At 42.7% G+C, this 27,084-nt stretch overlaps 1 protein-coding gene across 4 annotated transcripts in view; it reads left to right on the forward strand.

Moving 5' to 3' along the window:
* Positions 1-3,878: 3,878 nt before the first annotated feature.
* LOC138746966 (uncharacterized) overlaps positions 3,879-27,084 on the forward strand; it is a 46,543-nt gene continuing 23,337 nt past the window's right edge. The window contains exons 1-8 of one of the 4 annotated variants that reach the window (XM_069905719.1): positions 3,879-4,124; positions 4,933-5,104; positions 7,189-7,529; positions 10,594-10,730; positions 17,033-17,194; positions 17,327-17,481; positions 22,321-22,408; positions 24,167-24,294. In XM_069905719.1, coding sequence (XP_069761820.1) covers positions 4,075-4,124; positions 4,933-5,104; positions 7,189-7,529; positions 10,594-10,730; positions 17,033-17,194; positions 17,327-17,481; positions 22,321-22,408; positions 24,167-24,294 — 1,233 coding nt within the window. In that variant the 5' untranslated portion in view covers positions 3,879-4,074. Of the gene's footprint in view, positions 4,125-4,932; positions 5,105-7,188; positions 7,530-10,593; positions 10,731-17,032; positions 17,195-17,326; positions 17,482-22,320; positions 22,409-24,166; positions 24,295-27,084 lie in introns of those variants that run through there. The other 3 variants (XM_069905718.1, XM_069905722.1, XM_069905721.1) reach the window with 3 other exon arrangements.

Consider the following 27,084-nt stretch of genomic DNA (forward strand, 5'->3'; position numbering starts at 1 on the left):
CATATGAACCTGATAATAACAACACGCTCAAGAACTCTAGTAAGTCATCTATCAGAACTTATATTTGTTAAAACTACACAGACCTCCTCTCGTTCAGCTATCAATTTTGTGCCAGATACCACATCTGGTACCTCAGCAGATGGCACCAGGACAAAAGTTGCTTCAGACCCTCAAAAACTTATTACACCTGACCCTTTATGGAAATTATTGTGAAACTTCTTATTGGTGGCATTTGGTAAGTAGGTAATTAGTTTGAAATTGGTAAAATATATGATTGTTGTCTTTTTCTTGTTGATAATTATATTTTATGATAATTAGTGAGTTGTGACCATGCAATACTTTGTCATATTATTAAGTTAGGTATTATGTTTTATTGTAGACTGAAATGTAGTGATCAGCTATAATCTTGTTAATGTCTTAACTATCACTATATTTCTCTGGAGCTCTGGAATTCATATATTTCTTTCATCTTGGTTGAGTGTAGGGGTCTCCAAAGTGGTCAGTATCGACCCCCAGAGGTCGATGGAACCATCCAGGGGATCAATAAGTGCTAGGGGGTTGATAACTCTGCGGGGAGAGGAATCGATAATGGGGGGGGGGTGTCGATTTAAAATAGCACCTCCACAACACCACCACAACCCCCCCTCCCTGTCCAATACGGGGTGGGGGGAAGGCTTACCTGCCATGAACCTTCCTGCACTGCCATCATGTTTCCCCCTCACTGCACATGCGCCAGCCGGCCACGCAGAGCCTGCAGACCCTGGGACGTTGCATTTAACAGGTAAGTGCCCTTTCTACCCCACAATGGAGGGCAAATTAATGTCCGGCTCGGGATGGCGTCAGATGGAGGACAGAGTCCTCAAAAGCCAGGCTGTCCAGCCTAAAACTAGACTCTGGCCAACATACCCAGCTCCCCCCCACCACCTAGCACCACACCCATCTATTCCCCCCACCCCCAGCCCGTACTGGGATTCTATGCCTGAGGATCAATGAGGGACCATGTAGTCCCTGAAGGGGTTGATGGTCTAATAAGTTTGGGGACCCCTGATTTATTATAAGAAGCCCCAACACCTAATTTGTGTACCTGCTCATTTCATGTATGGGAAACTTCCTTGTCCCATTCAAATTGGGTGTGACATATATAGAGAGGGGATATAGGGAATGGCAGGCATTTTTTCAGCTCCAGCACCTAAAAAATTAGCACTGAACCCCTGTGCTGTAACCCATGCAACCCCAAATGTGAAAGGGGGCTGTGGAGGAGGAAAAAATAGTCAGAAAATATTAAGGGACTGTCCCTTTTATAACATTGACAGCAGTGGGTATATGTCTCATGTCCCCTGGGCAGGAGAGGGCAATGGAACAAATGCACTGGGGGCCCTGGCCCTCATCCTATGGGGGGGGGGGGAGGGGTTGAGGTCTGCCACCCTGTGGACGAAGGTTCCTACTGGCAAAGATGGAACAGTTGCTGTCTCAGCAGATCTCTGAGTCAGCCTCGAGGGCAGGAGAGATTTTCGAGTGAGGGAGGGGCAGAGGCAGTGTCAGCATCAGTGAGGGCAATCTGCATGGTCTGGAGGTTGGGTGTGCCCCTTGTGTTGGGCTTGATCCCAGGGTGGTTGTGGGTTTTCCCCTAGCCAGCACATAAATGGCAGAGGTCGGGATCCCATCTCTGTGGGCACGGTCCACCCCTGTGCACAGCAGATCCAGGTACAGTTGCTTACATGTGAAAAGAAGGGTTGTGTGTCCAGCCCTCATTTTTGCCCTGTGGACCTGGATGGACACCTCCCTCCCCCTCCCCCTGCATGTACTCTAATCCTTCCAGGAGGGTGATGGCATCCTGCATGGTCTTCCCACTAGCTGGCCCCATGAGGGGCATGTGGTAGTGACCAGATATCCCACTAGCACACTGGTGACCCTGGTGTTTTCTAAAATATTACTATCACAGGCTCCCTCAGAAATGCTGCTCACCCATGCCCATTCTCTAATTACCATGGCTTCCTCATCCTCTTCTCCTGGGATCACATGGTAATGGGCCAAGCATGCAGGAGTTTGGGTGCTTCCTCGTGGCAAGTCTAGCACCATTTGACTACAGGTGAAGCCTGCAGGTAATCAGGTATGTGCGATGGGACTCAGACTCCTTGGGCACTCCCTCCTCATCACTGTTCATCTACACATCCCCAGATATGTATCCAGCTTATCACCACGCCAGACCAGGACTCGAGTTTTGAGCGGGTTCAGTTGCCAGCCTGTCTGTGCCTGCTGCATTTGAATCAGCCTGCAGGCAACCTCAGTACCTCTGGTCTTTTTTTTTTTTTTTTTTTTTTTTTTTTTTTTCACACCATAAATCACAATAGCCATGATATACACTTTTTCTTTTCCACACATTTACAGTGACTTTTTCTCCCTCCCCCCTCCCTCCTCCCAAGCCACCCCCCCATCCCTCCCCCCTCTCATCCATTTTAGTTATACAATCTAGGTTGCATTAATTCAGTTAGACAATGTTGTCATTCAACAAAAATACACCAGAAATTCTACTGAGTCCATTTTTTTCTTCTCTTCTCCTTCCATCAACTTAGGTAATGTTTGTTCCCGGTAGGTTTTCGCTATTGTATTTAATGTAAGGCTCCCATACTTGTTCGAATATTTCAATATTATTTCTTAAACTATATGTTATTTTTTCTAATGGAATACATTTATTCATTTCTATATACCATTGTTGTATTTTCAAATTATCTTCCAATTTCCAGGTTGACATAATACATTTTTTTGCTACAGCTAGGGCTATCTTAACAAATCTTTTTTGTGCATCCTCCAAGTCAATTCCAAATTCTTTATTTTTTATGTTACTTAGGAGAAAGATCTCTGGATTCTTTGGTATATTGTTTTCTGTTATTTTATTTAATATCTGATTGAGATCATCCCAAAATTTTTCTACTCTCTCACATGTCCAGATTGCATGAATTGTTGTTCCCCTTTCTTTTTTACATCGAAAACATCTATCAGATACTGTTGGGTCCCATTTATTTAACTTTTGCGGTGTAATGTATAGTCTGTGTAACCAATTATATTGTATCATACGCAGCCTCGTATTTATTGTATGTACCTCTGGTCTTGAGGTCATTTGTTTGGTCCTAGGCAGCCTGGACTGCTTCCTGCAGTGAACAGCAGCACTGCTGGAGCACCCCTGTTTGTCTTTTTGGTCAGAGGTATGTTATATCTGGCCAGTGATCCTGACCTGGCATCTCAGGAGGGGCACAAACAGCCAAAAGGCTCCCCTGAGCCTTGCCAAATCCCAACCTCTTATGGAGGGAGGCTATGTGGTGCCCCAGTTTCTCACCACACGGGTCTAACCACTCGGATCAGTCCACTGGCTGACTGTGGTCTGCTGGCCAAGCTCCCAAATCCCTCCCTCTCATCAGTCCACCCAGGAATCCCTATCCACTGGCTTTCTTGCCCCTGTTCCAACACATCCCTCCCTGCATCTGTGTTCAGCCAAGACTTAGGGACCCTGCTTGCAATTGTTATGAGTGAGAAAACAGATTGGATGGGTCTCAAAAGCAACGACTCTTAAAACAATACACATTCCAGCCCAGCTCATTCCATTATTTTCCTTCTCATCCCATTCATTCCATTCCATCCCAATAATTCCATTACTTCCAATCCCACTCCATCAATTCCATCCTATCGCATTTCACCCCATTAATCCGATCTCCTCACATTCCATTCTATCTATTCTATCCTATCCCATGCCATGCCATGCTGCGCTGTGCTGCGCCATTCTACAGCACCCCAACCCACGCCTTCCCTCACTGCGCGCTACCTGGTCCGTTGAACTAGTGTGTCTGGTTGATTTTCAAACTGACGAAAACCTCGCGAGAGGTGGCGGGACTTCCGTTTGTCCTGGTGATGGGCTACTCCGCGGCTTCGGATTGGATACTTCTGTGACCGTCGGTTTTTAAACGAGCCGCAGCCCCCTAGTCCGCGAAGAATTTTTTTTTTAAATGGTTGTAGTGTCCCGTCCTCGTCGGGGCTGAGGGAACTGTGCAAGACACCGCGCTTATAAAGGGAAGTGACACTATGGCTTTGAGGATAGCGAAGCCTCGGAATCCCGTGGAGACCGCGGCCAGGTGCGGGGAAGGCGGGCAAGGCGGGCAAGGCGGGCGGGCGGGCGGGGCTGCTTGTGTCAGCTCCGGGCGCTGGAGTCTTGGTCAACTTTAACTCCTGTGGTCGCTGGACGGTGTCGGCATTCTGGGGGCGATGGGCGGGGTGGAGGGGGTGAGGGAAAGGGGGCTGTGGAGGAGGAAAAAATAGTCAGATGAGGTAAGGATTCTCTTGCTGTCTGTGGTTTCATACAAAATCTCATCTTCTGATCTTCCTCGCTCACTTCTCGAAGCTGAAATGTCGATTCTGTTTTACTTTACAAATATGTTCACTCTAGCAGCATGGGTTATTTTTTTGCTTCAGTTTCTGACATCCAACTTCTTGACTCTGAGGTGTGACTGCAAATATGAAAAGGCAGATTTACTTTTCTTGTTTGCACTTTAACCAACTGAAGGTAGCCCCAGAACACTTTGTAGCCTCTGCAGTGCTTTTGGTTTATTTCTTGGGGGTCATTATTTATTTTTCATTGAACCTGTGCCACCCAATTCACACCCCATTAACCTACACCCCGGTACATTTTGAAAGGTGGTAGGAAGCTGGAGCCTCTGGGGAAAACCCACGCAAACTTAGGGAGAAAGTACAAACTCATTATAGACAGTGTGGATTGTAGGCGTTGAGCTAACCACTACGCCAAGCATTTGCAGTCGATTCAAAGGTCCCCTAATTACTGAAATCATGGTAATTGCCTTAAGTATACCCTTCAATACATGACGGGCAAGTAAAAGGCCACTGTAGGATTTGCCACAAACTAACTTTTATCTGATTTCTGGGCAGAAATGATCATGAAGCCAAATCTGTAAAGCTGGCGAACAAAGAAAATTGTCCTGAACCAGCGATGTCCGAGATGGGAGTAAACAGGCATGTCAGCAGAAAACCTCTGCCAATTAAATGTTTCAAAGCAAAATCTGTTCCAGATTTCAAAAAGTTGTATCAAGACTTCCATAAGGTAAGACTTGCCTATAATGTACACCTGGACTTGTGAGAGCATTCCCACTCCTTCTCCCACCCTCCCTTCCGGATTCCTCTTCTCTCTCCACCCCCCCACCCATGTTCCTCCTCTTTCCCACCCCACACCCCCTGCCCCAGTAAATTTTTTCTGCAGACTTTATCTTACCAAGGAAAACTGCCTCAGGACCTTCGTGATGCCATCATCATCATCCTGTACAAAAACAAAAGGCAAGAAATCCGACTGCTCAAACTACAGGGGAATCACGCTGCTCTCCATTGCAGGCAAAATCTTCGCTAGGATTCTCCTAAATAGAATAATACCTAGTGTCGCCGAGAATATTCTCCCAGAATCACAGTGCGGCTTTCGCGCAAACAGAGGAACTACTGACGTGGTCTTTGCCCTCAGACAGATCCAAGAAAAGTGCAGAGAACAAAACAAAGGACTCTACATCACCTTTGTTGGCCTGACCAAAGCCTTCGACACCGTGAGCAGGAAAGGGCTTTGGCAAATACTAGAGCGCATCGGATGCCCCCCAAAGTTCCTCAACATGGTTATCCAACTGCACGAAAACCAACAAGGTCGGGTCAGATACAGCAATGAGCTCTCTGAACCCTTCTCCATTAACAATGGCGTGAAGCAAGGCTTCGTTCTCGCACCAACCCTCTTTTCAATCTTCTTCAGCATGATGCTGAACCAAGCCATGAAAGACCTCAACAATGAAGACGCTGTTTACATCCGGTACCGCACGGATGGCAGTCTCTTCAATCTGAGGCGCCTGCAAGCTCACACCAAGACACAAGAGAAACTTGTCCGTGAACTACTCTTTGCAGACGATGCCGCTTTAGTTGCCCATTCAGAGCCAGCTCTTCAGCGCTTGATGTCCTGCTTTGCGGAAACTGCCAAAATGTTTGGCCTGGAAGTCAGCCTGAAGAAAACTGAGGTCCTCCATCAGCCAGCTCCCCACCATGACTACCAGCCCCCCCACATCTCCATCGGGCACACAAAACTCAAAACGGTCAACCAGTTTACCTATCTCGGCTGCACCATTTCATCAGATGCAAGGATCGACAATGAGATAGACAACAGACTCTCCAAGGCAAATAGCGCCTTTGGAAGACTACACAAAAGAGTCTGGAAAAACGACCAACTGAAAAACCTCACAAAGATTAGCGTATACAGAGCCGTTGTCATTCCCACACTCCTGTTCGGCTCCGAATCATGGGTCCTCTACCGGCATCACCTACGGCTCCTAGAACGCTTCCACCAGCATTGTCTCCGCTCCATCCTCAACATTCATTGGAACGACTTCATCCCTAACATCGAAGTACTCGAGATGGCAGAGGCCGACAGCATTGAGTCCATGCTGCTGAAGATCCAGCTGCGCTGGGTGGGTCACGTCTCCAGATTGGAGGACCATCGCCTTCCCAAGATCGTGTTATATGGCGAGCTCTCCACTGGCCACCGTGACAGAGGTACAAGGACTGCCTAAAGAAATCTCTTGGTGCCTGCCACATTGACCACCGCCAGTGGATTGATATCGCCTCAAACCGTGCATCTTGGCGCCTCACAGTTCGGCGGGCAGCAACCTCCTTTGAAGAAGACCGCTGAGCCCACCTCACTGACAAAAGACAAAGGAAGAAAAACCCAACATCCAACCCCAACCAACCAATTTTCCCCTGCAACCGTGTCTGCCTGTCCCGCATCGGACTTGTCAGCCACAATCGAGCCTGCAGCTGACGTGGACTTTTACCACCTCCATAAATCTTCGTCCGCGAAGCCAAGCCAAAGATCTTTCTTGCAGTTAGTTAGGTGTCCAGAACTGCACACAATATTCCACATTTGGCTTCACCAAAGTCAAAATTATTCTAATAAATTAATTTGACTTGTTCTTCAGCAATTGCACAGAATATTGAAGTCCATTTAAGATCAGAATATATTGGGTTTTTTTTTTAAACTGCCAAAGTCCAAAATCAACAAATTGAATATTTTACTTTCTCGCTAATGATCTTGATAAATGTATTGTTGCGCTTGATCACTCTTTTCCAATGATGGTTGATAATTCTGAATTTTCATTATTCTAGAAACAATCAGTTGCCAAGAAGCCCTGCACCCAGCCAGTTCCGTTTAACTTTTCAAAATTGAGAGGAGCCAAATCGACCGGGCTTTCGAACAAGAATCAAACAGTTTGTGAAAATGCACGAGTGCTGTCATCAACAGTAACAAGGGAAGAGTTGCCTGAATCGGAGGAAAGTCATCCCGTTGGTGCCAAATGTATGATGGCAGGTATGGATCCAGCTGCAGTTGAAACAATACAAATTCAGAACCAAGACTCTGAGGGGCTGCTGCAAGAGAAGTTAAATTTTGATCCCAGCAATTCAAATCTGAAACTTCTCCATAGTTGGGAAGCAAAGAAAGAAAAACGGTATGTAAATATCCCCTCTATCCCCTTCACGCACACAGAATGAAACCAATTTATAGAAAGAAACCATAGATTTCAGAATCCTATTTTTTTACAGGGAGAACTTGGTGTCTTCCTCTATGAAATTTAGCATGCAGGTTCAGAAATGAATTTGTAAAATAGAATGTTTTTTATTGCAAAGAGGATGGAGTATAAAAGTTGAGTAATTTTTATGACTATGGGACATGGGCAAGGCTATGCTTACAGTGATGTATTTGTTGCCTCCTTGTTTTGGGAGGTATATTCTTGCTTTGGAGGTGGTTGCAGAGTGGGTTCACCAGGTTGATACTTATTGGAGATGAGAATGAGGTGAATTTATTAGAATGCAAGATTCTGAGGGGTCTTGACAGTGATGCTGAAAACATGTTTCTCCTCCCGGGAATTTGGAACTGAGTGGCATATTTTCAATACAAGAGATCAGTGCAAGATTTTTTTTCTACAAGTAAGCCTGAACTGATAACTTGTGTAGCAATTTTTCAACTAATAGCTGAAGAATGGAGTCCATTGTTTTCCACTCTAAAATAATTTTAAATTTGTTGTGCAAGCTATTATTTCAGTCATCACTAGCTGATTCAGATTTAATGTCAGAGTACATACATGACATCACATACAACCCTGAGATTCTTTTTCCTTCAGGTGAGGCAGAATTACCATTTCTCAACAGTGCAAAAAAAGTCTGACTCCATGTCCAGCTGTAAACAAATAGAGAAATGCAAGCAATACAGAAAACAAAAATCAATAAAGTGCAAAAGTAAGAGTCCTTCAATACAGAGTCCTCCATAATGTTTGGGACAAAGATACTTTTTTCAGTTATTTGCCTCAATGCTCCACAATTTTAAATGTATAATCAAGCAATTCACATGTAATTAAAGTGCACATTCCAGATTTTATTCAAGGTTTTCAATTTTTAATTTAGACATACAGCACGGTAACAGGCCATTTTGGCCCACGTGTCTGCTGCCCAAATATACCCCATTAACCTACACCCCTGGTATATGAACGGTGGGAGGAAACCAGAGCCCTTGGGAAAAACCCACGCAGATCTGGAGAGAACATACAAATTCCTTACAGACAGTGCTGGGTTCAAACCCAGTCCCAATTGCTGGCATTGGACTAACAGCTACGCTAACTGTGTGGTTATTTGTGTATGTTTTGGTAGCAATTAAAGCACTTTTTATACATAGTTTCCCCCATTTCAGGGCACCATAATATTGGCTTCACAGGTGTTTGTGGTCACTTGGGTATGTTTAATGGCTTCATTGGTGCAGGTATAAGAGAGCTAGGGTTGGTTCTAAGCTTTTGAACACCATTTTTTAACGAGGACCAGAGTTGTGCCATTGAAAGTCAAAGAAGCCATTGAGGCTGAAAAACAAAAATAAAACAATAAGAGACATTTTCCAAACCTTAGGAACAACAGTTTGAAACATTAAGGAGTGTACTAGTGAGCTCAATAATTGCAAAGGGACTGGTAGGCCAAGGAAGAGCTCTACTGCTGATGACAGAAAAATTCTCATCTTAATGAGAAATCCCCAAGTGCCTGTCTGAGAGATCAGAAACACTTCAGGAGACGGGCTTGGATGTGTCAGGGACTACTGTCCACAGAAGACTTCATGAACAGAAATACAGAGGCAACACTGCAAGATGCAAACCATGACAAAGGTGGTATGCTTTGGATCTTGGGCAGTTCCTTTAAGCCACCACACTTAAATGAACCAATTAAACATTATGGAGGGTACCAAGTCCCTGATTGAGTTTGTTGTTGAGGAGTCTGATGGTGGAGGGGGAGCAGCTGTTCCTGAACCTGGTGGTGTGAGTCTTGTGGCATCTGCACCTCTTTCCTGATGGCAACAGTGAGAACAGAGCATGTGCTGGGTGGGGTGGGTCCTTGAGGATCGCTGCTGCTCTCCAATGGCAGCGATCCCTGTAGATGTTCTTGATAGTGGGGAGGGTTTTACCTTTTGTGGAGGTTTTCACTGTGTGGGGGGGGGGGGATTGGTGCCCCCATACAACCATGATGCAGCCAGTCAATACACTTTCCATCACACATATGTAGAAATTTGCCAGGGTTTCTGGTGTCATGCCTGATCCCCCAATGATCACTGGATTGTACACCTCTGGTTTTCCCTTCCTGAAGTCAATAATCAGCTCCTTAGTTTTGATGACATTGAGTGTGAGGTTGTTGTTGGTGCACCATTTGGCCAAAATTTCAATCTCTGCTGTATGCTGACTCATTGCTGCTTTATTATGCAGCCTGCTAGAATCGTCAGTGAATTTGTAGATGGTGTTGTCATACCAAGCTTCAGTCAAGGGTGTAAAGTGAGTGGAGCAGGGGGCTAAGAACTAATGGAGATTGTAAAGGAGATGTATTTACCAATCAATCCTCAGATTGTGGTCTGGAGGTAAGGAAATCCATGATCCAATTACACAGTGGGGTGTTGAGTCCCAGGTCTTGGAGTTTGCTGATAAGTTTTGAGGGGATGATGGTGTTAAATGCTAAACTGTAGTCAATAAAGAGCTTCCTGATGAATGCATCTTTACTGTCCAGGTGTAGAGCCAGTGAGATGGTATCGGCTGTAGATCTGTGGCTATGATAAGCAAACTGGAACAGATCCATGTCGCCACTTAGACAGGAGCAGATATGGTTCAACACTATCTTTTCAAAGACTTCATCACTGTGGATGTGAGTGCCACTGGTCGCTAGTCGGTTAGGCAGGTTACCCCATTCTTCTCTGGCACTGGTACGCTCGATGTCTGTGACATAGGTGGGTACCATGCCTTGCTGGAGTGAAATGTTGAAGATGTCCATGAATACATTGGCAAATTGGTCAGCTCCTATTTTTAATACTCAGCTGGGTACTCCATCTGTTTGTACAGCTGTTTTGTTGTATGTAAAGTTTTTATACAAGGTTGAGTCCAAGTTGTGAATAGCATTCAGTACTGTTGAACTCCTGCTGTTTTTTTCCCCTAGTTGTGGTTCACTTCTCACCATACATAATATAGTTCTGTCATTTTTTTTTCCCCCCTCTAGCTTTGGTCTTTGGGAAATGACTCCCACTCCAGGAAAAACCAAGAATCCCAATATCCAGAACTCAGCACAGAAGATCAATCCACCTTTTCCAGCAAAAGAAAAATCAGAGTACCAACAGAATGAGACCATTGAAACAGGTACTTGGAGTACATCCTTTCATTCAATTTTGCAAGAGGGCAGAATACACAGATGTGTACTTGTACCTGCCATTTTAGTCAGTTGACATACCCCAGTGAACCCAGTTGAATTACTTGACCCAAATATGCAAAATGAAACCAGTTTACCAAATCTTGCAGATTGATCTGTAGATCATTACCAGCATTAAATTTCAGTCATGTGGAGAAGTGAACTGCTTTGGCCCCCCCCTAGTGTTAGTCACAAAATACATTTTTAGTAGAAAATGAACATTGCATTTCAATGAAAAGCCATACTTGGTGATAATTAAGTTCAGTTTTTCCTTGTTTCAGATATATTGTCAGTGCATGTGTGACATCACATGCAACCCTGAGATTCTTTTTCCTGCAGATGAGACAGAGCAATAAAAACTGTCTCAACATACATGTCAGCAAATAAAGAAATGTAAACAAACTCTGCAATACAGAGTGGAAAAAATCAATAAAGTGCAAAATTAAGTGTCCTTGTACGAGTCCCTGATTGAGTTTATTTTTGAGGAATCTGATGGTGGAGGAATCAGCTGTTCCTGAACCTGTGTATCTTTGCAGGAGAAAAGGACACAATGGTGCTTGAGGTTAATGGCAAGTTCAAAATGGCAGCATCCATTCTTGTTATAATTGTTGGACTGAAGTAAAATTCTAACTGACACTTTATTTCAAATACTAGATTTGAGATTGACTAGTCATTTCTAGTGTCGTGGTCTTCAATGTGGACCTTGATGAATATTCTCACTGTTTGTCTTTAACATTTGTAACTTGTTTTCTTCCATTTTCCTTTTTTTTTAAAATGAAGTACCTAACAAATTTATGTATAACTATAGATTTAGTCATATTAATTTGAGAGGTTTGAATTTGAGATGTAGTCAATATGCTTTGTTTTTTTTTTTAAATGTTATACGTACAAGTAGTCAAAGGACTAGTGGAGAGTGTCCTGCACTTTGTTTTGGGCAGAATTTTGGCACATTGAATCTAGTAACCTTGAGTTGAATAAAAATGGGACTGTTTCTACCTGAAATATGCAGTGTCTATCTCCACTCCAAATTCCAACTCCTTGCTCTTGGCACAATTTGCAAACCAATTCCTTGTCTAATTTTGATATGATATGGCTTGCAGTTTCAGGCTTTTGTATTCCAAACAATTGCAGGATGTTAGACTGAAAGATGAGGCATGATGGTCACTTGGATCAGTTGAGACTGTCTGAAGTGAGGATTGTCTGTACCACATGGTTCTGTACAATTGGCGCAACTGGAAATCGTTTTTTGCACCCATTTCCCCATTCTGTTGACACTCACCCCCAGTCTTCCTGCTTCTGGTCATCTCCCTCTTGGGCAGTTGTATGCTCATCCATTGTAGGAGCTTCTTGAGGCAGATATACTTGTCATTGGAGGAGCAGGATGGAGTAATTTTGAGTTGGGAAATGTTTACTGGGTGGGCCTCTCTTCCTGCTAAATGCATCTTGTGTTCTCCCACTTTATGAAAAGATATTTCCTCATACATCCCTCAGTCCCACAGCATGGTCAGAAATGACTTTTCTACTTTTTCCCCATGTCGTTTTGCACATTCAGCTGTACAGTGCATCTGATCCAAACTCTGAATTTCGTGTAGTTTCAGTTAATGTTCCATTTTATTCCATGAAAGGTAGGAATCCTATTTCTTAGCGGGCAGGATTGTTAAATGATTGGATGATCCCACTGTACAAAAGATTCCTAGAACTGGAAAGTCTCTCCCTTCATTGGTAGTTGGCACCTGGCTGTTATCTGCATGATCCATGGGATCCTGCTGTCGACTCTTCTGTTGAGCTGATGAGCTCAGAGAAGTGGGGATGAAGGCCAGGTGTGTGATATTGTAAATAATGGGGTCCATTCTGGTTGTCACATTTTCACTGGGTCCAAAATCTCTATGTTGTCCTTGAGGCATGTAGCAGCTATCAATTTTGAAAACCCCAAGAGAGAAATCTGCAGAACTGCTCCAGTGATATGGGAGCTGACTGCATAGTGATGTTCTCTCCTATTGCCAATAGCATTGCAACATATTTTTGTGAAGTTGGGGTGTGCATTTTGTCTATACGTATATTTAAAAATAAGTATGGGGTCAGGTTAATTTGAGGTCCATGGGCTGGAAGGGCCTGTTGCTGTGCTGTATGTCTGAAAATTGAACTCCATTGCTATGAAGGTCCATTGCAAATTCCAGTGAAGCTGCCATTCCAAACATCAATGAGCCAAGTTTAACTTAACTTTTATTGCTGCAAACAAGGAGAGTAATATCTGTCAATGTTGCATTGTTACAAGCCCAGAGGACCCCAAAACCCAGCAACAATAAATATTCACCAAGATGAATGGTTACTTAAACAAAGGTTGCTTTTACTAATCTTTAAACGTGAAAGCAGAATCACACTTTAACTTATTACTATTAACGTAACCCCCTTCTAATTCTAAGTGTGTGTGTGTGTGTGTGTGTGTGTGTGTGTGTGTCCAATCTCACTTCTCATTCCTCCAAGTTCACTGGTTGCAGGCAATTCTTATACTGTGCACAGAATTTAACAGTTATGAAGTTCAGCAGGCTTTGGTGCTTGAAAGATAAATGGTAACCACTCAGGAAGGTTCTTGATGGTTTTCAGAGAGAGATTTTTGTTCCAGGACATCCAAAACTGATGTACTTCCATCAGCCACTTCAGTGTCTTGCTGACAAAACTTGCCCCTTCAGGGTTCTCCAGATGATGACCTCTTTCTTTCAGGTCACCACAGAGTGCCTTTTTGTTTTTATTTCCAAGTAAAACATTAGACAGCCAGTCCTCTCCCCTTGCATGAACCACAAGGGCTTTGACCAGGCTGTCTTCCAAACGGGCTTGTCAGCTTGACCTGTTCCACTGTACACGTGATCTGTGTGTGTTCTCTGTCTATCTCGGTCTCCTTGCAAAACCACATGACCCTCTTAGAACACCAATCTCTCTTCCAGACAGAAGTGGCTCTGACATTCTATTGCCTTTTATAAACAATCCATTAGTGAATTCTCTTGAGCACTCTTCAAAGCTGCCCTGTCTGGCTTGAGCAGAGCTTCAGTATTTTAAATGAGATCTATTTTAAAGTGTTTGTATGTGACCTACACTAAAAACCTGCCACAATTTATCTCCCAAAAATGTATCTCTATACAATACAAACACAACATAATCTGTCACATCACATTGTTAAATATTGACCTCTGAAGTTCACGTGGTTATGATGTTAAATGTGACTCTGGCAACAAGCAATCAGGAGCTGTCGGTATAGATCTGCTCGAGACTCTGAGCTTTAATTCTAGGGTGATGTTCCCATGTAAAGAGGTGCTTCACTGTTGGATGTGCTGCTTACAGTGGGACTTGTCCTCAATGACAGACTCTTGGCTTATAAAAGATCCAATAGTGCTTTTTCAAATAAATGCAAGAATAATTTCTGGTATCCTGGTCAATATTTATTTCCTAACTGATGTCAGTTTAAAAAAAACATTAATTATCATCAATGTTGTCTAAGGGAGGTGGCTGAATCCAAATTAGCTGCTCCATTTTTTTTGAATTACAATAGTAACTTATGACAGACCAGAAGCAATAAAAATTCACCAAGACAATGGTATCTTCAAAACTCTAAACTTAACCCTGCTATGCACAAATATTACAGTTAGGCACAATTCTGAAGAAATTATTCAAATTTAAAGTTCAGTGTTTGAAATCTTTTGTGTTGAAATTCAGTCTTTAAACTATTGTTCAAAAGTAATTATGTAGTTGAGACATCAGACTTACCAAACTTAGGAATGGAGTTGCTTTCAGAAAAAAAATTTTCATACGAGTGGCTTTTTTCACAATTCCCCTCTTGCATGGAGGTTACAGAACTTATTTCCATGATGATTTCACAAACCCAGGCAAGGGTTTTTAGATGAAATGACCATTACAAATGCCCCCAGTAGCATTGCCCTCTCTTAACAAAGAAAGATAGTTGAAGTGGCCATTTTTTCCCCAAGCCCCTTTGATCCTATGTTCCTCCCTTGATGAGAATACAGTAGCAGTTCTCCTCACAATATTACTGCATTTCTGACTTCAGATTAATCTGGTTGAATACTTAAAATGCAGCTTTTCAAGTGTCTTTAATCACATGACTCTATTTGATCATCACTGGCTCTTTTTCTAAAATCAAAACTTATGGCAGTTGTCTACCACTTGTCTGCACAGGTCATAAAGCAAATAGCTGTTTGTTTGAAACAGCAAATATGCTGCTTGCATATAAAAACTGGCCTCAATCTACAAGGTGGAGATCTTCAAGTAAACAGTGTGCCTTCTTTTGGAATCCTTTTGCACCATTAAATCAATTGGCACAAAAGGCTGTTGTGGTATCTGATGAACACATGAATGAAAGCACTTTTGAAGTTTAACAGATATTCTCTGCGTGTCTTTGTTTCCCTGCTTCAAACCCTCACAGTAACTCTCTAAAAATAAAGTATTTTATCATAAAGATTAATAATAGCACATCTGGCTGGTTACATCACTCTCTGGTATTGAGGCGCCAACTCTCTGGATGAGAATAAACTCCAGAGAGTTGTTAACTTGGCCTGTGACATCATCACAGGCACCAGACTTCACTCCATTGAGGACACCTACATGAGGTGCTGTCTTAAAAAAGCAGCCTCTATCATCAAAGACCCCCACACCCAGGCTATGTCCTCTTCACCCTGCTCCCATCAGAGGGAAGGGGAAAGGTACATGAGCCGAAAGATGAGCACTCAACGGCAGAAGGATGGAACTTCGGCATCTGCTTTAAAATTATGTATTAACCTTTATGATAAAACACCAGAACTTTCCCAATTTGCTCCTGTGTAGGGATAGCAGCTCTTGGCTCACAGTACTTGCCTTCTGAATGAGGGAGTGGTGGAGGGGAGGAGGGAAATGTCCATTTGTGGCCTCCCATTACGTCCATAAGTGTCAATGTGTTTGGCCAGTGTGTACAGAATGACCCATGCTATTTGATCAGAAGGTTGACCCCCAAGGGTGGTCAAACTATGGCCTGTTATAATGCAATTTATTGTTACACTCTGTACATTGCACTTCTTAGTTTAAACACTAGATGCTGCTGCATAATTCAGTAAATAAATAAAAAGGAACTTTGTTTTTCTTGGAGTGTAACTGGTTGAAAACTGCCAGGCTTAATATTGTTTGGCTTAATATTGTTTGGCCTTATGACTCCTTATTATTTTTGTACGTGGTCCATAACCAACAATGTTATTTGTTATCTTGAACACAAAGCCTGCAAAATTGCGTTTGATAAGGACATCTTGTCTCTTTCATTTTTGTCATTATGAGAGCCAGAATAGAAATGGGCTCTTTAGGGTGCATGTGCCCTGCCCATTCTATATTAATCTCATTTTTAATTTTCCCACCATTTTCATCGACTTCCCAACCCTATTTTTACCACTCTTCAACATACTAGGGAACCATATTTACAGTAGACAATTAACCTACAAACCTGCATGTTTGGGCTGTGGGAGGAAACCAGACCACCCAGGAGAAACTTCTGCGATCACAGGAAGAACATGCAAACTCCATACAGGAAGCATCCAAGGTCAGGAATGAATCCAGGTCTTGGTGCTGCCACGCAAGGGCTCTACTCGCTGTGCTACTGCTCTGCCCATGCATGTAAAGGCAAGCTATGTGGTTTTTTTAAAAAAACTTGCAGATGTTTCCACTTTCCTGACATAAACTAGGAAGACATTATTTGAACAATTTTTTTAATGCTGAAGATTCATTTGTTCTTTTTAGTGGAAGTCATTACACACTGGAATTTTGTCACACAAAGGATGAAGTGTTTCTGATTGTCCCTAGATGTAGCCAGCGAATTTAAAGATTTGATGTTAGAATGACTAGGTTCACACATGAAAGGAGGACATTTATCACATTGTATCCATGCTACACTGTTGCACCGCTCTCTCCTTGTGGTTCTGCATTTTTAAATTTAAATTTGGACATGCAGGATAGTAATAGGGCCTTTCAGGCCACAAAGCAGTGCCACCCAAATACACCCAATTGACCTGAAATCCCTGATGCATTTTGAAGGGTGGGAGGAAACCCATGCAGACGTGGGGATAGCATACAAACTGCTTACAGATAGTGCTGGATTCAAATCCTGATTGCTGGCACTGTAACAGCATTGCGCTAACTGCACTATGGTACCAGTATTCTGCATATTTAAAGTGGGTGCAGTATTTCCATCTGGTGCATCCAGAATAACTTTTCTATACAATTGTAGGCAATAGAGATGGAGATTTTGTGAGTAATCCAATGGCATTACAGAGCATCCGATCAAATGTTGGAATTGGTGCTTTTAATAGCAGTGGCAAACCCAGTCTGGCAAATGGAGTCTCTATGAAAAGGAACACCCAAAATCCTGAGCTGTCCAACCTAAATTCAGGTATTTTTCCCTATATTTTTAATGATTTATTTTTATCTGACAATATTTCAAGCGAGGAGCATTGTTTGTATTGGAAACTATGAAGAGACCATGGCTATGTTTTTTATTTCTTTATGGCTTTTCTTAATGTAGGAAATTGCAAAAGTACAGCTCTGGGGAGTGCCCTATCAGCTGTTGGTGGCAGGAATACTTTCGGCGTCCTCTGTGGCAAACCTAGCATGATAATTCACGCCCCTGCGAAGGACAGTTTACACCATTGCAAGTATCGTGCGCAAAACCCATTTGCGGTAGGTTATTTTGAAAAGAATGCTCAAAGTATTTGCTGCAAAATTAAACGCCTGATATTTATAATTTCCAAATGCTGTGAGTTAACTATTTGAATCACATTTTAGCCCAGAGCTAAATAATTGTTGTGCGCAATTTTGGCAGTAACTTTTCTTTATTGTACTTAAATTCTGAGTTCATTCAGAGTGGCAATTCATTTCAATTCCCCATGGTCTTATGCATTGCCAAACTGAGACCTCTCGCAAAATGGAGGAACAACACCTAGACACCCTCCAAACAGATGCATAACGTAGACTTTGGTTTCCAATAGCCATCACCCCAGCCTCTCCCTTTCTCTCTGTCTCCTTTCATACAGCTCTGTGATGCCCTCTTCCCTGATCAATTCTCTCCTGCCCTCCCATCCATGTCCACCTATGGCCTCTTGGCCTGTGCTCTTCTCTTCTTCCCCCATCTTTTTGTTCTGCCACCTGCCTGCCTTCTGCTCGTGCCTTGAATGAATGTCTCACGGCCCGAGGCGTTGAGTTCTTTGCCTTCTGTGGATGCTGCGGGACCTGCTGAGTTTCTCCAACACTTTTGTGTATTAATTAATTCTGAGTTCCTGTTATTTCTTTTGGCTGATGTAAAATTGCCAAAGACCAAGCTGTTGACTGGATTTATTGTCAGACCAGGAGAGGGAGCAAGGATTTCCTGGACATGTACAACTTGCTTTAACTGACTGGTATGCAGCACGGAATTTTGCACTTTGAAGTGTCCACCTTGCCTGACGGGCCTCTCAAATTAATACAGGCACAATTTAAACCAACAGCCTTTCCTTGCCTTTCTCCTGTCCATTAAACTTTCTCTCATCACCCTCCATACCAACTTCTAATCTCTCACCTGTCTCAGTCCTGCATAGGAGCCCACCCCCAAGTCGATCCACCCATGTAGCACTAGTGAATCTGCCTGCCAGGATGTTGGTCCTTCTTTGGTTCAAGTGCAACTGGTCCCTCTTAAACAGGTTACCTCTCCCCCCAGAAGAGATCCCAAAGATCAAAAAACCTGAGTTCCTGTACCAGTTCCTCAGCCACAAAATCATCAGGCATTTCTTCCTGCTTTTGAGCTCACAAGCACTACCCTTGAGGTCTTGCTTCTCAGCCTCTTACCTAACTGCCTATTCTCATGATATTCAGAACTTTTGAGACTAGGACCTTTTGCAATCTGCTTGTGCTCTACCCAATTTGCTCCTGGTAACTCAAATTAAGATGCTTATTAGGCTTTTCCTTTCTTGGGTAGGCCCTAGTAGTTGAGGGTGAATTAAATTAGAACCAGTTCATTGGGTTCTGTGATGGGGCCAATGTCTGGATCAGGAGTTTGCCATGAGAACTTGTGCCTAACTGTCTGACAACATGGTGTTTGTTATGACTAGATTGGGTTCCAAGTATTTTGGCAGGGAGGTGAATCTGTTGGTGGTGGCTCCCCCCTGCCCCCCCCCCCCACACTTTCTTCCCATTCCTTGCCAATTGTGCCTTTTTGGAGATTTGAGGAAATTTTCACACTTGTATTGAAGTACCCAGAGTGGTTGCTTGTCTCTACCTGGAAATATGAGCCTGAATTTTCCAGAGGTTGGAATAATTTGTACTCCTTGCCTTCTCTGTAGCTTCCTGAGAGAGCCGGAGATGTTCAAGGAGTGTCTCCGAGACATTAGCCAACTCATTCTTTGGTGGCAGTTCACCCCATGAAGTTGGTATTCTTCTTCCTGTTTTTCCTCCTTCGTTCTTGGAACTGGCTGCTTTTTGCTCTCATTTAAGGTAATGGTATCTGAGTGGTTGGGCTATGATAGAAGAGCAACATTCTGGTCTTTTGCTGTTGGGTTGTCCAGAGTCTATGTTCTGTCCCAAATTCCTTATTGAGTGGAATGAGCCTGTACAAGACTTGAGGCTTTTGTACAGCTGTTATTCATCAGAGCTCGAATTACAAGGTTTTGGCCCACTGATAAGGGAGTTGACTGGAAGCCACGCTTTGCATGCACACACCCTTACTGACTGCTGCCTCCTTGTTTTCCACCATTCCCTACCTCTCCCTCGCTGGTACGTGCTTCATGAGTGGCCCTAGGGTGCTGTGCTACATGTACGGTATAATTGGAACCTTAAATGTCACCCCAAAATGCCAAAAATACAATCAAAACCTTAATATCCTGTGATTTAGTGTCTCCCATGGCGAACAGCATAGAACACTCTCGTGATGGTCCGACCACTAAATATTTTTCAACTGAAATTTGCATTTGGGAAGCTGGATTAATAGAAATGTTATATTAAAACATTTAAAATGTATTTTAAACCTGTCTAACATGCCTTAAAATAACAGCACAGCAAACGAAGCCAATTGTCGTCATTTGCAACAGCTGTCGAACAGTAAGCAATCGGCCAGGGTCCCAAGGTGTGTTCTGTTTACCCTGCCTCATCAGGCCAATCATAATAAATCTTGCAGTGACCTCTTGCAATAAACTGTCCTCCTAAACTTTTAAAGACAGGGTTTCTGGGAAAGACTCAAGTTTTCACTCCTTCATAAACAGGGTCAATCCCAAGTGCCATACTTGGGGTAGTCTTATGCTGCAAGTATAGCTCAAAGCCGTCCTTTTGAGTGGAAATTCTTGTACACACAGTGGCCTTGTACGCTAACATATACGGTAGCTTGTGGGGGTTGCCATATCAGGCCAAGAGTAAATGATCCCTCTCCAGAAAATAAATAAACAAATGTAATTAATATGAATAAATAGAATAAATGTTGGGAATTTCAAACAAGGTCCATAGGTGTCTCTGACCTGAAATGTTAACTGTTTCTCTTTGCACAGATGGTGCCTGACAAAATGTTTCCAGCATTTTCTGTATTTCAGATTTGCAGCATCTGCAATTTCTTGATTTTCATTTTTGAATTTTGAGTTAGGAATATAACTTGTCAGTGGAGCACCATTGGACAAGTGCTCTTTACCATTGTTCTAGTTTGTTTGTTTTATTTTGCATTGTATTCCCAAGATTTTGAAAGAACATTTAACTTCACAGTATTGTTGACATTCTGGAAAATGATCTAAAATTCTCTGAAATCCATGAGCTACTTTTGAGGTGTAGTTATTATGTAGTAAAATCCTCATTATTCGGAATTCAAGCAACTGGCAAAGGAAATCACAGAAAATAAATGGGTTTAAAAAAAAAGGAAGTTTAAAATGCGTCCCGTTTTCTCCCCCCCACCCCAGCAGTTAGTTTGCCATTCACGCAACACCATCTCAAACAAGCGACAAATTCACTTATCCAGCATCTACCAATCCCCATAAGTGTCAGATACCTGGAGTTTTGCTGTATTCAGTAATGTCAAATGAATCATAATTTTCCCTTTTCATTGGAGCTCATTATCACTAAATTCTATCATGTTGAAGGACTAAAGAAAGAGTTGAGCTTCTAGAACGGCGATGCTCAACCTTTTTGGCTATGGCTCCCTAAGGATACTGCTCAAAGTTTATGGGTCCCCTTCCCCGTGAAGCAGTCAGCTTTAGTTGGTTTCTTCTGTACTTCTACTGACGACTTAAAAATAAAAAAGATGTTGACTTCAATCCACCCCCCCCCCCCCACCCCCGCCTTAAATGTGCCCCCACTGGTACGGTGACATTATCCTGCTGTCTGTGAGAGCCTTCTCTGCGTGAGACCCATCTCTTCTGTGAGAGTCCCGTGTCTGTGAGAATCTCTCTCTCTCGATGGTGTGTATAACACCATCTCTCTGTGTGACTCCTTGTCTCTCTGCAACCATCTTCCTCTCTGTGTGGCTTCCCTATCTGTGCGTAAATCTTTTTCTTTCTCCGTCACCTCTTGTGTGTGTGTGGCTCAATCTCCTGTTTTTGGGTTAGTTATTTTGTTCTCATTGTGACTAATTTTCTCCTTTTTGACTTTTTTTTAAATTGTCATTTTAATAACTATCTCGTGATTTTTGTTGCATTTCCAGATTTGAAGATGCCTTTCCTGACCTGATGCATCATCGTATTAATTTCATTTAATTGTCTTTTTTTATTTCATTTATGGTAACATCAGTGTGCCCTGCCATTCAACCACTGGCACACCATGCGGCCCACACATGGTAAAAGGTTGCCCACCCCTGACCTAGAGGCTAAATCAATGAAAGCATTGATGCCAATGTTAATCCCAGTTCCTTAGTTGTGTCAACACAACTTCAATTTATCTGAAAGGTGCTGATATGGGTTCTGGAGCTCTTCATGTAATGTAAGGACATAAATGCAACTTGAGGGGCAAGTCTCAGAATTGACAATGGATGCATTCCTTGCCATGTGAACTAAATTGAAGAATCTGGTTGGAAAAATCTTGTTTTGTAATTGAGTTTGGATAAATAGATGATGTCTAGTTAAAATTACTAAAAGGTTTGACCTATTCAAACGTCACTGGAGATTTGGGTTTGGACCCGGGTCATCTAAACAAGAGTTAGAAGCAGCGGTAAGCCATTTGTCCCCGAAGCCTGTCGGCCATTTAACAAAATCTTAGTTGACTGATTGTCACCTCAATTATGTTTCCATCTGCAGTAACCTTTTACTCACTTGTCATGTCACGATCTACCACTCCCTTCAAAAGTATTCAAAGACTATTTCCACCACCCTTTGTGCAAAAGGGTTCTGAAGAATAATCTCAAGCAAGGGAAATTTTGTCATTTCCACTTTTATGGGCAATCCCTTATTTTTAAAACAGTGACTCAAAGTTGTAGGTTCTTCTAATGGAAACATCCTCCACCCTATATGGACACCTTGGGTTTCAGTAAAGTCTTCTTTGCTCCTCTAAGCTCCAGTGGCTATTTTCCCTTTCTTGCAGATCAGAAGATCACCCTACATGCCCTCTAATCACACTGCTCTCCCATTTGCCTTTGGCCGTGCTTCCATTGCTGAAGTGGATACCAATGGTAAGATGCTACGCATGTTTTTGTCCACATGTAAGATGTGGTACAGTACACAGGGAGTGGGTAAAAAAAAATTCTCAATTCTTAGTGTACATGATTTTGTCCACTGCCTTGTCCTTCTCATTTAGTCAATGACCTTGACTTGTCAACCTGCATTGGAAATAAAAAAAACTAGTAAACAAAACTCAAAGCTGATTTTTTTTTTAATGTAGTTTTTTTTTCCCTGTGTTAATACCATCACATCCTTGAGGTAAAACACAAAAGTCTGCAGATACTGTGGTTGAAGTAAAAACACAACACTGCAGAAATTCAGCTGGTCAAAGTGCACTTTATATAGGAAAGAAAGATAGCCAACGTTTTGGGCTTGACCCCTTCATCAAAGTACGGACAAAATGTCGGCAGGTGTCCAAGCAAAATGGGGAGGGGCACGATCCAACAGGCAAGAGGTAATGGGTGGATGAGGGAGGGAGGGCACACCAGCAAGTAGGGAGAGAGGCAATGGTTTGGTGAATAGAGAGGGAAAGGGGTGGAAAACTGAAGGAAAAGATCAAGGGATGGGAAAGGGAGGGAGACAGGGAGTGAGCTAGCAGAAACCGGAGAAGTCAATGTTAATGCCATCCAGTTGGAGGGTGCGCAGACGGAAAATCAGGTGTTGCTCCAATTTACAGGTGGTCTTGGTTGGATAGTACATGAAGCCATGGACAGACATGTCAGCTCAGGAGTGGGGTGCAAAGTTAACATTTCAATGTATTTTGATTTTTTTCTTATATTGCTTATGCTACCATTACATTCTGCATGAGACTATTTACACAAAACAGCCAGCTTCTTCTTCCAAATGGTTTTCAATGTTCACAGAAGTTCATTCACTACATCAAAAATAATTAGTTTCCAGAAATTAGAAATAAAAAAAAAACAGACATTGCTCAACCAGTGTTCCACACGAGGCTGTAATTGCATCGGAGGTACCAAGAACTATCCAGCCAGATTTTGGCTCTGGAACTGCTGTGTGGTAGCCTAATTCCAGGAATGACTTCTACATCAATGTACATTGTATAATTGATAGAATATCTTTTTGTTTCTATGATTTCTGTGGAGACTGTCACCCTTTCAATGCATCTGGTGAGTGGGGACAAATAATTTGAAGTTAAACAGGTGCTGGGGCCTGCAAAAGAAGAATTAGATGTTGGATAACTTGCATCAGATCCTGGAATTCCATTGTATCAAATGTACTCTACAAAATACCTAATGCAAAGGTTGGAACAAGGTTCTGTGGGGAGGAGGAGGATGGTGTCTTCCTTTTCCCCCACCTCTCCAAAAACGCTATTCCTGTAACTGGAAATCTAGTAACTGGACAAGATCTCAATCAAGGATGATGCAGTTAGCATAGTGGTTCAACGCTGTTGCAGTACCAGTGACCCGGGTTGGAAATTGGCACTGTCTGTAAGGAGTTTATAAGTTCTTCCCCGTGTCTGTGTGGGTTTCCTCCAGGTGCTTTGGTTTCCTCCCACCCTTCAAAACGTAGCAGGGGTTGAGGGTAATTGGATGACACGGGCTCTTGGGTGAAAAGGGCCTGTTGCTGTGCTGTATGCCTTAAATAAATTAAAAAGGCGACCGGTTTCTGACTTCCATTATTTTTCTTGACTGCAAATGATGTCCAATGATAGTGATGCAGAATTCATCTTCTGCTGTAAATGTTCCACCTTCATTGATTATCCTGCTGTATTTTTTTCTCTCTTTTAAAGTTTATTTTCTTTCCCTCAGCCTCCATAAAGAGTCTTTCAAATGGAATTCTTCAGCCATTGAAACTGTATAACCAAGTGAACCATAGGCACCACTTCTCATCAAAGAAATCAGCCATCCATAAACCTGATGGTCCACGTTCTAACTTGGTCTGTAACAACCTTTAAATATCTGTAGATAGTAGCACTAAACGACTTGGTATTGTCCTGAGTTAGAAATTTATTTAGTTCCTTTTCTCCCCACGCCTACGTGAAGATAGTATGATCAAGCCAATATTAGTACAGTAAAACCCCTGGTATCCAGCACCTTTGGGGATTGGAGGATGCCACATAGTGAATTTTCTGGTTGCTTGAGATTTTGTTGTGAGATTGACGAATTAACAGCAAGGTGTGCCAATTTTAAACTTCCATATATTTTTTAACCTATTTATTTTTCGCAACCTTTTTGCTGGTTGCTTGAGGCTGCCGGTTCCTTGAATTCTGGATAATTGGAGTTTTACAGTATAATTATTGGAAGTAGCTATTTTTGTTGGATCCAATCACTGGGCAAGTGTCTAATGCAAAAGGATAGTTCCATCTTGTCCATCCCACTGAGATGTCAGCAAATTCACATGGGGGGTAAATTACAAACTTATTATGACTTTCCCCTAGTTTATTCTATGGTGTGAAGAAAGCTATGCCAGGATTTTTTCCCTATTCTCCAATATGCCATTTGTTTCAAGTAAATTCAAACTTGCATTTTTGGAGTCGTAGATTGACTTCATGGAAAATAGGCCATTTGGCCCAACTTGCCCATACCAACAATTCTCCACCTGATGTAGTTCTGTTTGCTTGTATTCCTACAGATCTATCCCTATTGATCTTTACTAAGTATCTGCTCAAGGTTACTATTGGATCTTCCTCTGGCAGCTCGTTCTATACCTTCTCTGTTGGATGGGGGTGGGGAAGGTGCCCCTCTGGTTCCTTTAAATCTTTGGACTCAGTGTCCCTGTTTTCAGGGACTTCCAATAAGCCCATATACTGTGTGCTGTTTTTCTGGGACTGGTTTATACCCAACCACCAGCTTGGTCATACTGGTGTTCATACTGTAGTTTACTCATAGATCCAGTCCAGAATATATATGAGGAAAGGTTTAAAAATGGCCGAAGTCCAAAGGGTTAAAGGAACCACAGAGAAGGTATGGAACAAGCTGCCAGAGGAAGATCCAATAGTAACCCTTGCGCCTTAACCCTGCACCCTTTAGTTTTAGATTCCCCTATGCTGGGGATTGATATGGAATCGTGTAGGATAGGAGAGGCAAAAGGGGTAATTATGGAAAATGTAGGGATTAGGAAAGAGGTGGTGTTGGAACTTTTGAGGCATATAAGAGTGGATTAGTCTCTGGGGTCCTGATGGGATTTTTCCCCAGGACCTTGAGGGAAGTCGGGAGGAAATAGCGGAGGCTTTGACAATGATTTTTCAACAGTCACTGGAGGAAGATGTGGTGCCGCAGGATTGGCGTGTCGCAAACATGGTTCCTCTGTTGAAAAATGGCTCCAGGTGTAGGCCCAGCAATTATAGGCCAGTAAGTTTGAGGTCGGTGGTTGGTAAACTAATAGAAAGTATTCTTAAAGATAATATGTACAAATATCTAGAGGGGCAGGGACTGATCAGGGACACCCAACATGGGTTTGTGAAGGGAAGGTCATTTTTGACAAATCTTGTTGAATTTTTTGAGGAGGTGACTTGGAAGGTCGATGAGAGTAGAGCAGTAGATGTAGTCTATGTGGATTTCAGTAAGGCCTTCAATAAGGTTCCACATGGAAGGTTGGTAAGGAAGGTTCAGGCACTAGGTATTAATGTTGAGATAGATGGCTAGAAGATGGATGCCAGAGAGTCATGGTGGATAACTGTCTATCAGGATGGAGGCGGAGTGCCTCAGGGTTGGGTTCCTTGTTGTTCGTCATTTACATTAATGATCTGGATGATGGAGTGGTGAAATATGTGGACGATGCAAAAATAGAGGGAATTGTGGATAGTGAGGATGGTTTTCGTGGACTGCAGATGGATCTGGCCTGCTTAGAAGAGTGGGCTGAAAGATGGCAGATGGAGTTTAATGCTGATAAGTGTGAAGGGCTTCATTTTGGGAAGAATAATCTAAACAGGACATGGGCAGTGAAGGGAGGGCATTGAGGATGCAGAGGAACAGAGAGATCTTGGGATAACGGTTCATCATTCTTTGAAAGTGGATTCTCATGTAGGTAGGGTGGTGAAGAAGTCTTTTGGTATGCTGGCTTTTATAAATCAAAGCATAGAATATAGGAGCTGGGAGGTGATGTTGAGACTGTTTGGAAGACTGTGTGCAGTTCTGGTCCCCAAATTATAGGAAGGATATCAATAAGGTAGAGAGGGTGCAGAGAAGATTTACTAAAATGTTGCCTGGATTGGAGTATCTAGGATAAAGAAAGATTGAGTAGACCAAGTCTTTATTCATTGGAGCGTAGAAGGTTGAGAGGGGATTTGATAGAGGTATTTAAAATAATGAGGGAAATAGACAGAGTAGATGTGAATAGGCTCTTCCCCTTGAGGGTAGGTGAGATTGGAACGAGGGGTCATAAGTAGAGGGTTAGGGGGCAAAAGTTTAGAAGTAACGAGGGGAAACTTCTTCACTCAGAGAGTAGTGGCTGAGTGGAATGACCTTCCGGAAGAGATGATTGCAGCAGGGTCAATTTTGTCATTTAAGAAAAGGTTGGATGAGTATATGGATGTGTGGGAATTGGAGGTTTATGGACAGGGAGTGGGTAGGAGGGACTAGAGAAATTCACTTAAATTGGTGCAGACTGGAGAGTTCACTTAAATCAGTGCGGACCAGGGGGGCCAAGATGGCCTGTTTCCGTACTGTAATTGTTATATGGTTATTATTGGATTCCAAGTTGCCAAAAATCAAATTAAATTGTGTTA

Source organism: Narcine bancroftii, chromosome 12, assembly GCF_036971445.1.
Source record: "Narcine bancroftii isolate sNarBan1 chromosome 12, sNarBan1.hap1, whole genome shotgun sequence".
Classification (NCBI taxonomy): domain Eukaryota; kingdom Metazoa; phylum Chordata; class Chondrichthyes; order Torpediniformes; family Narcinidae; genus Narcine; species Narcine bancroftii.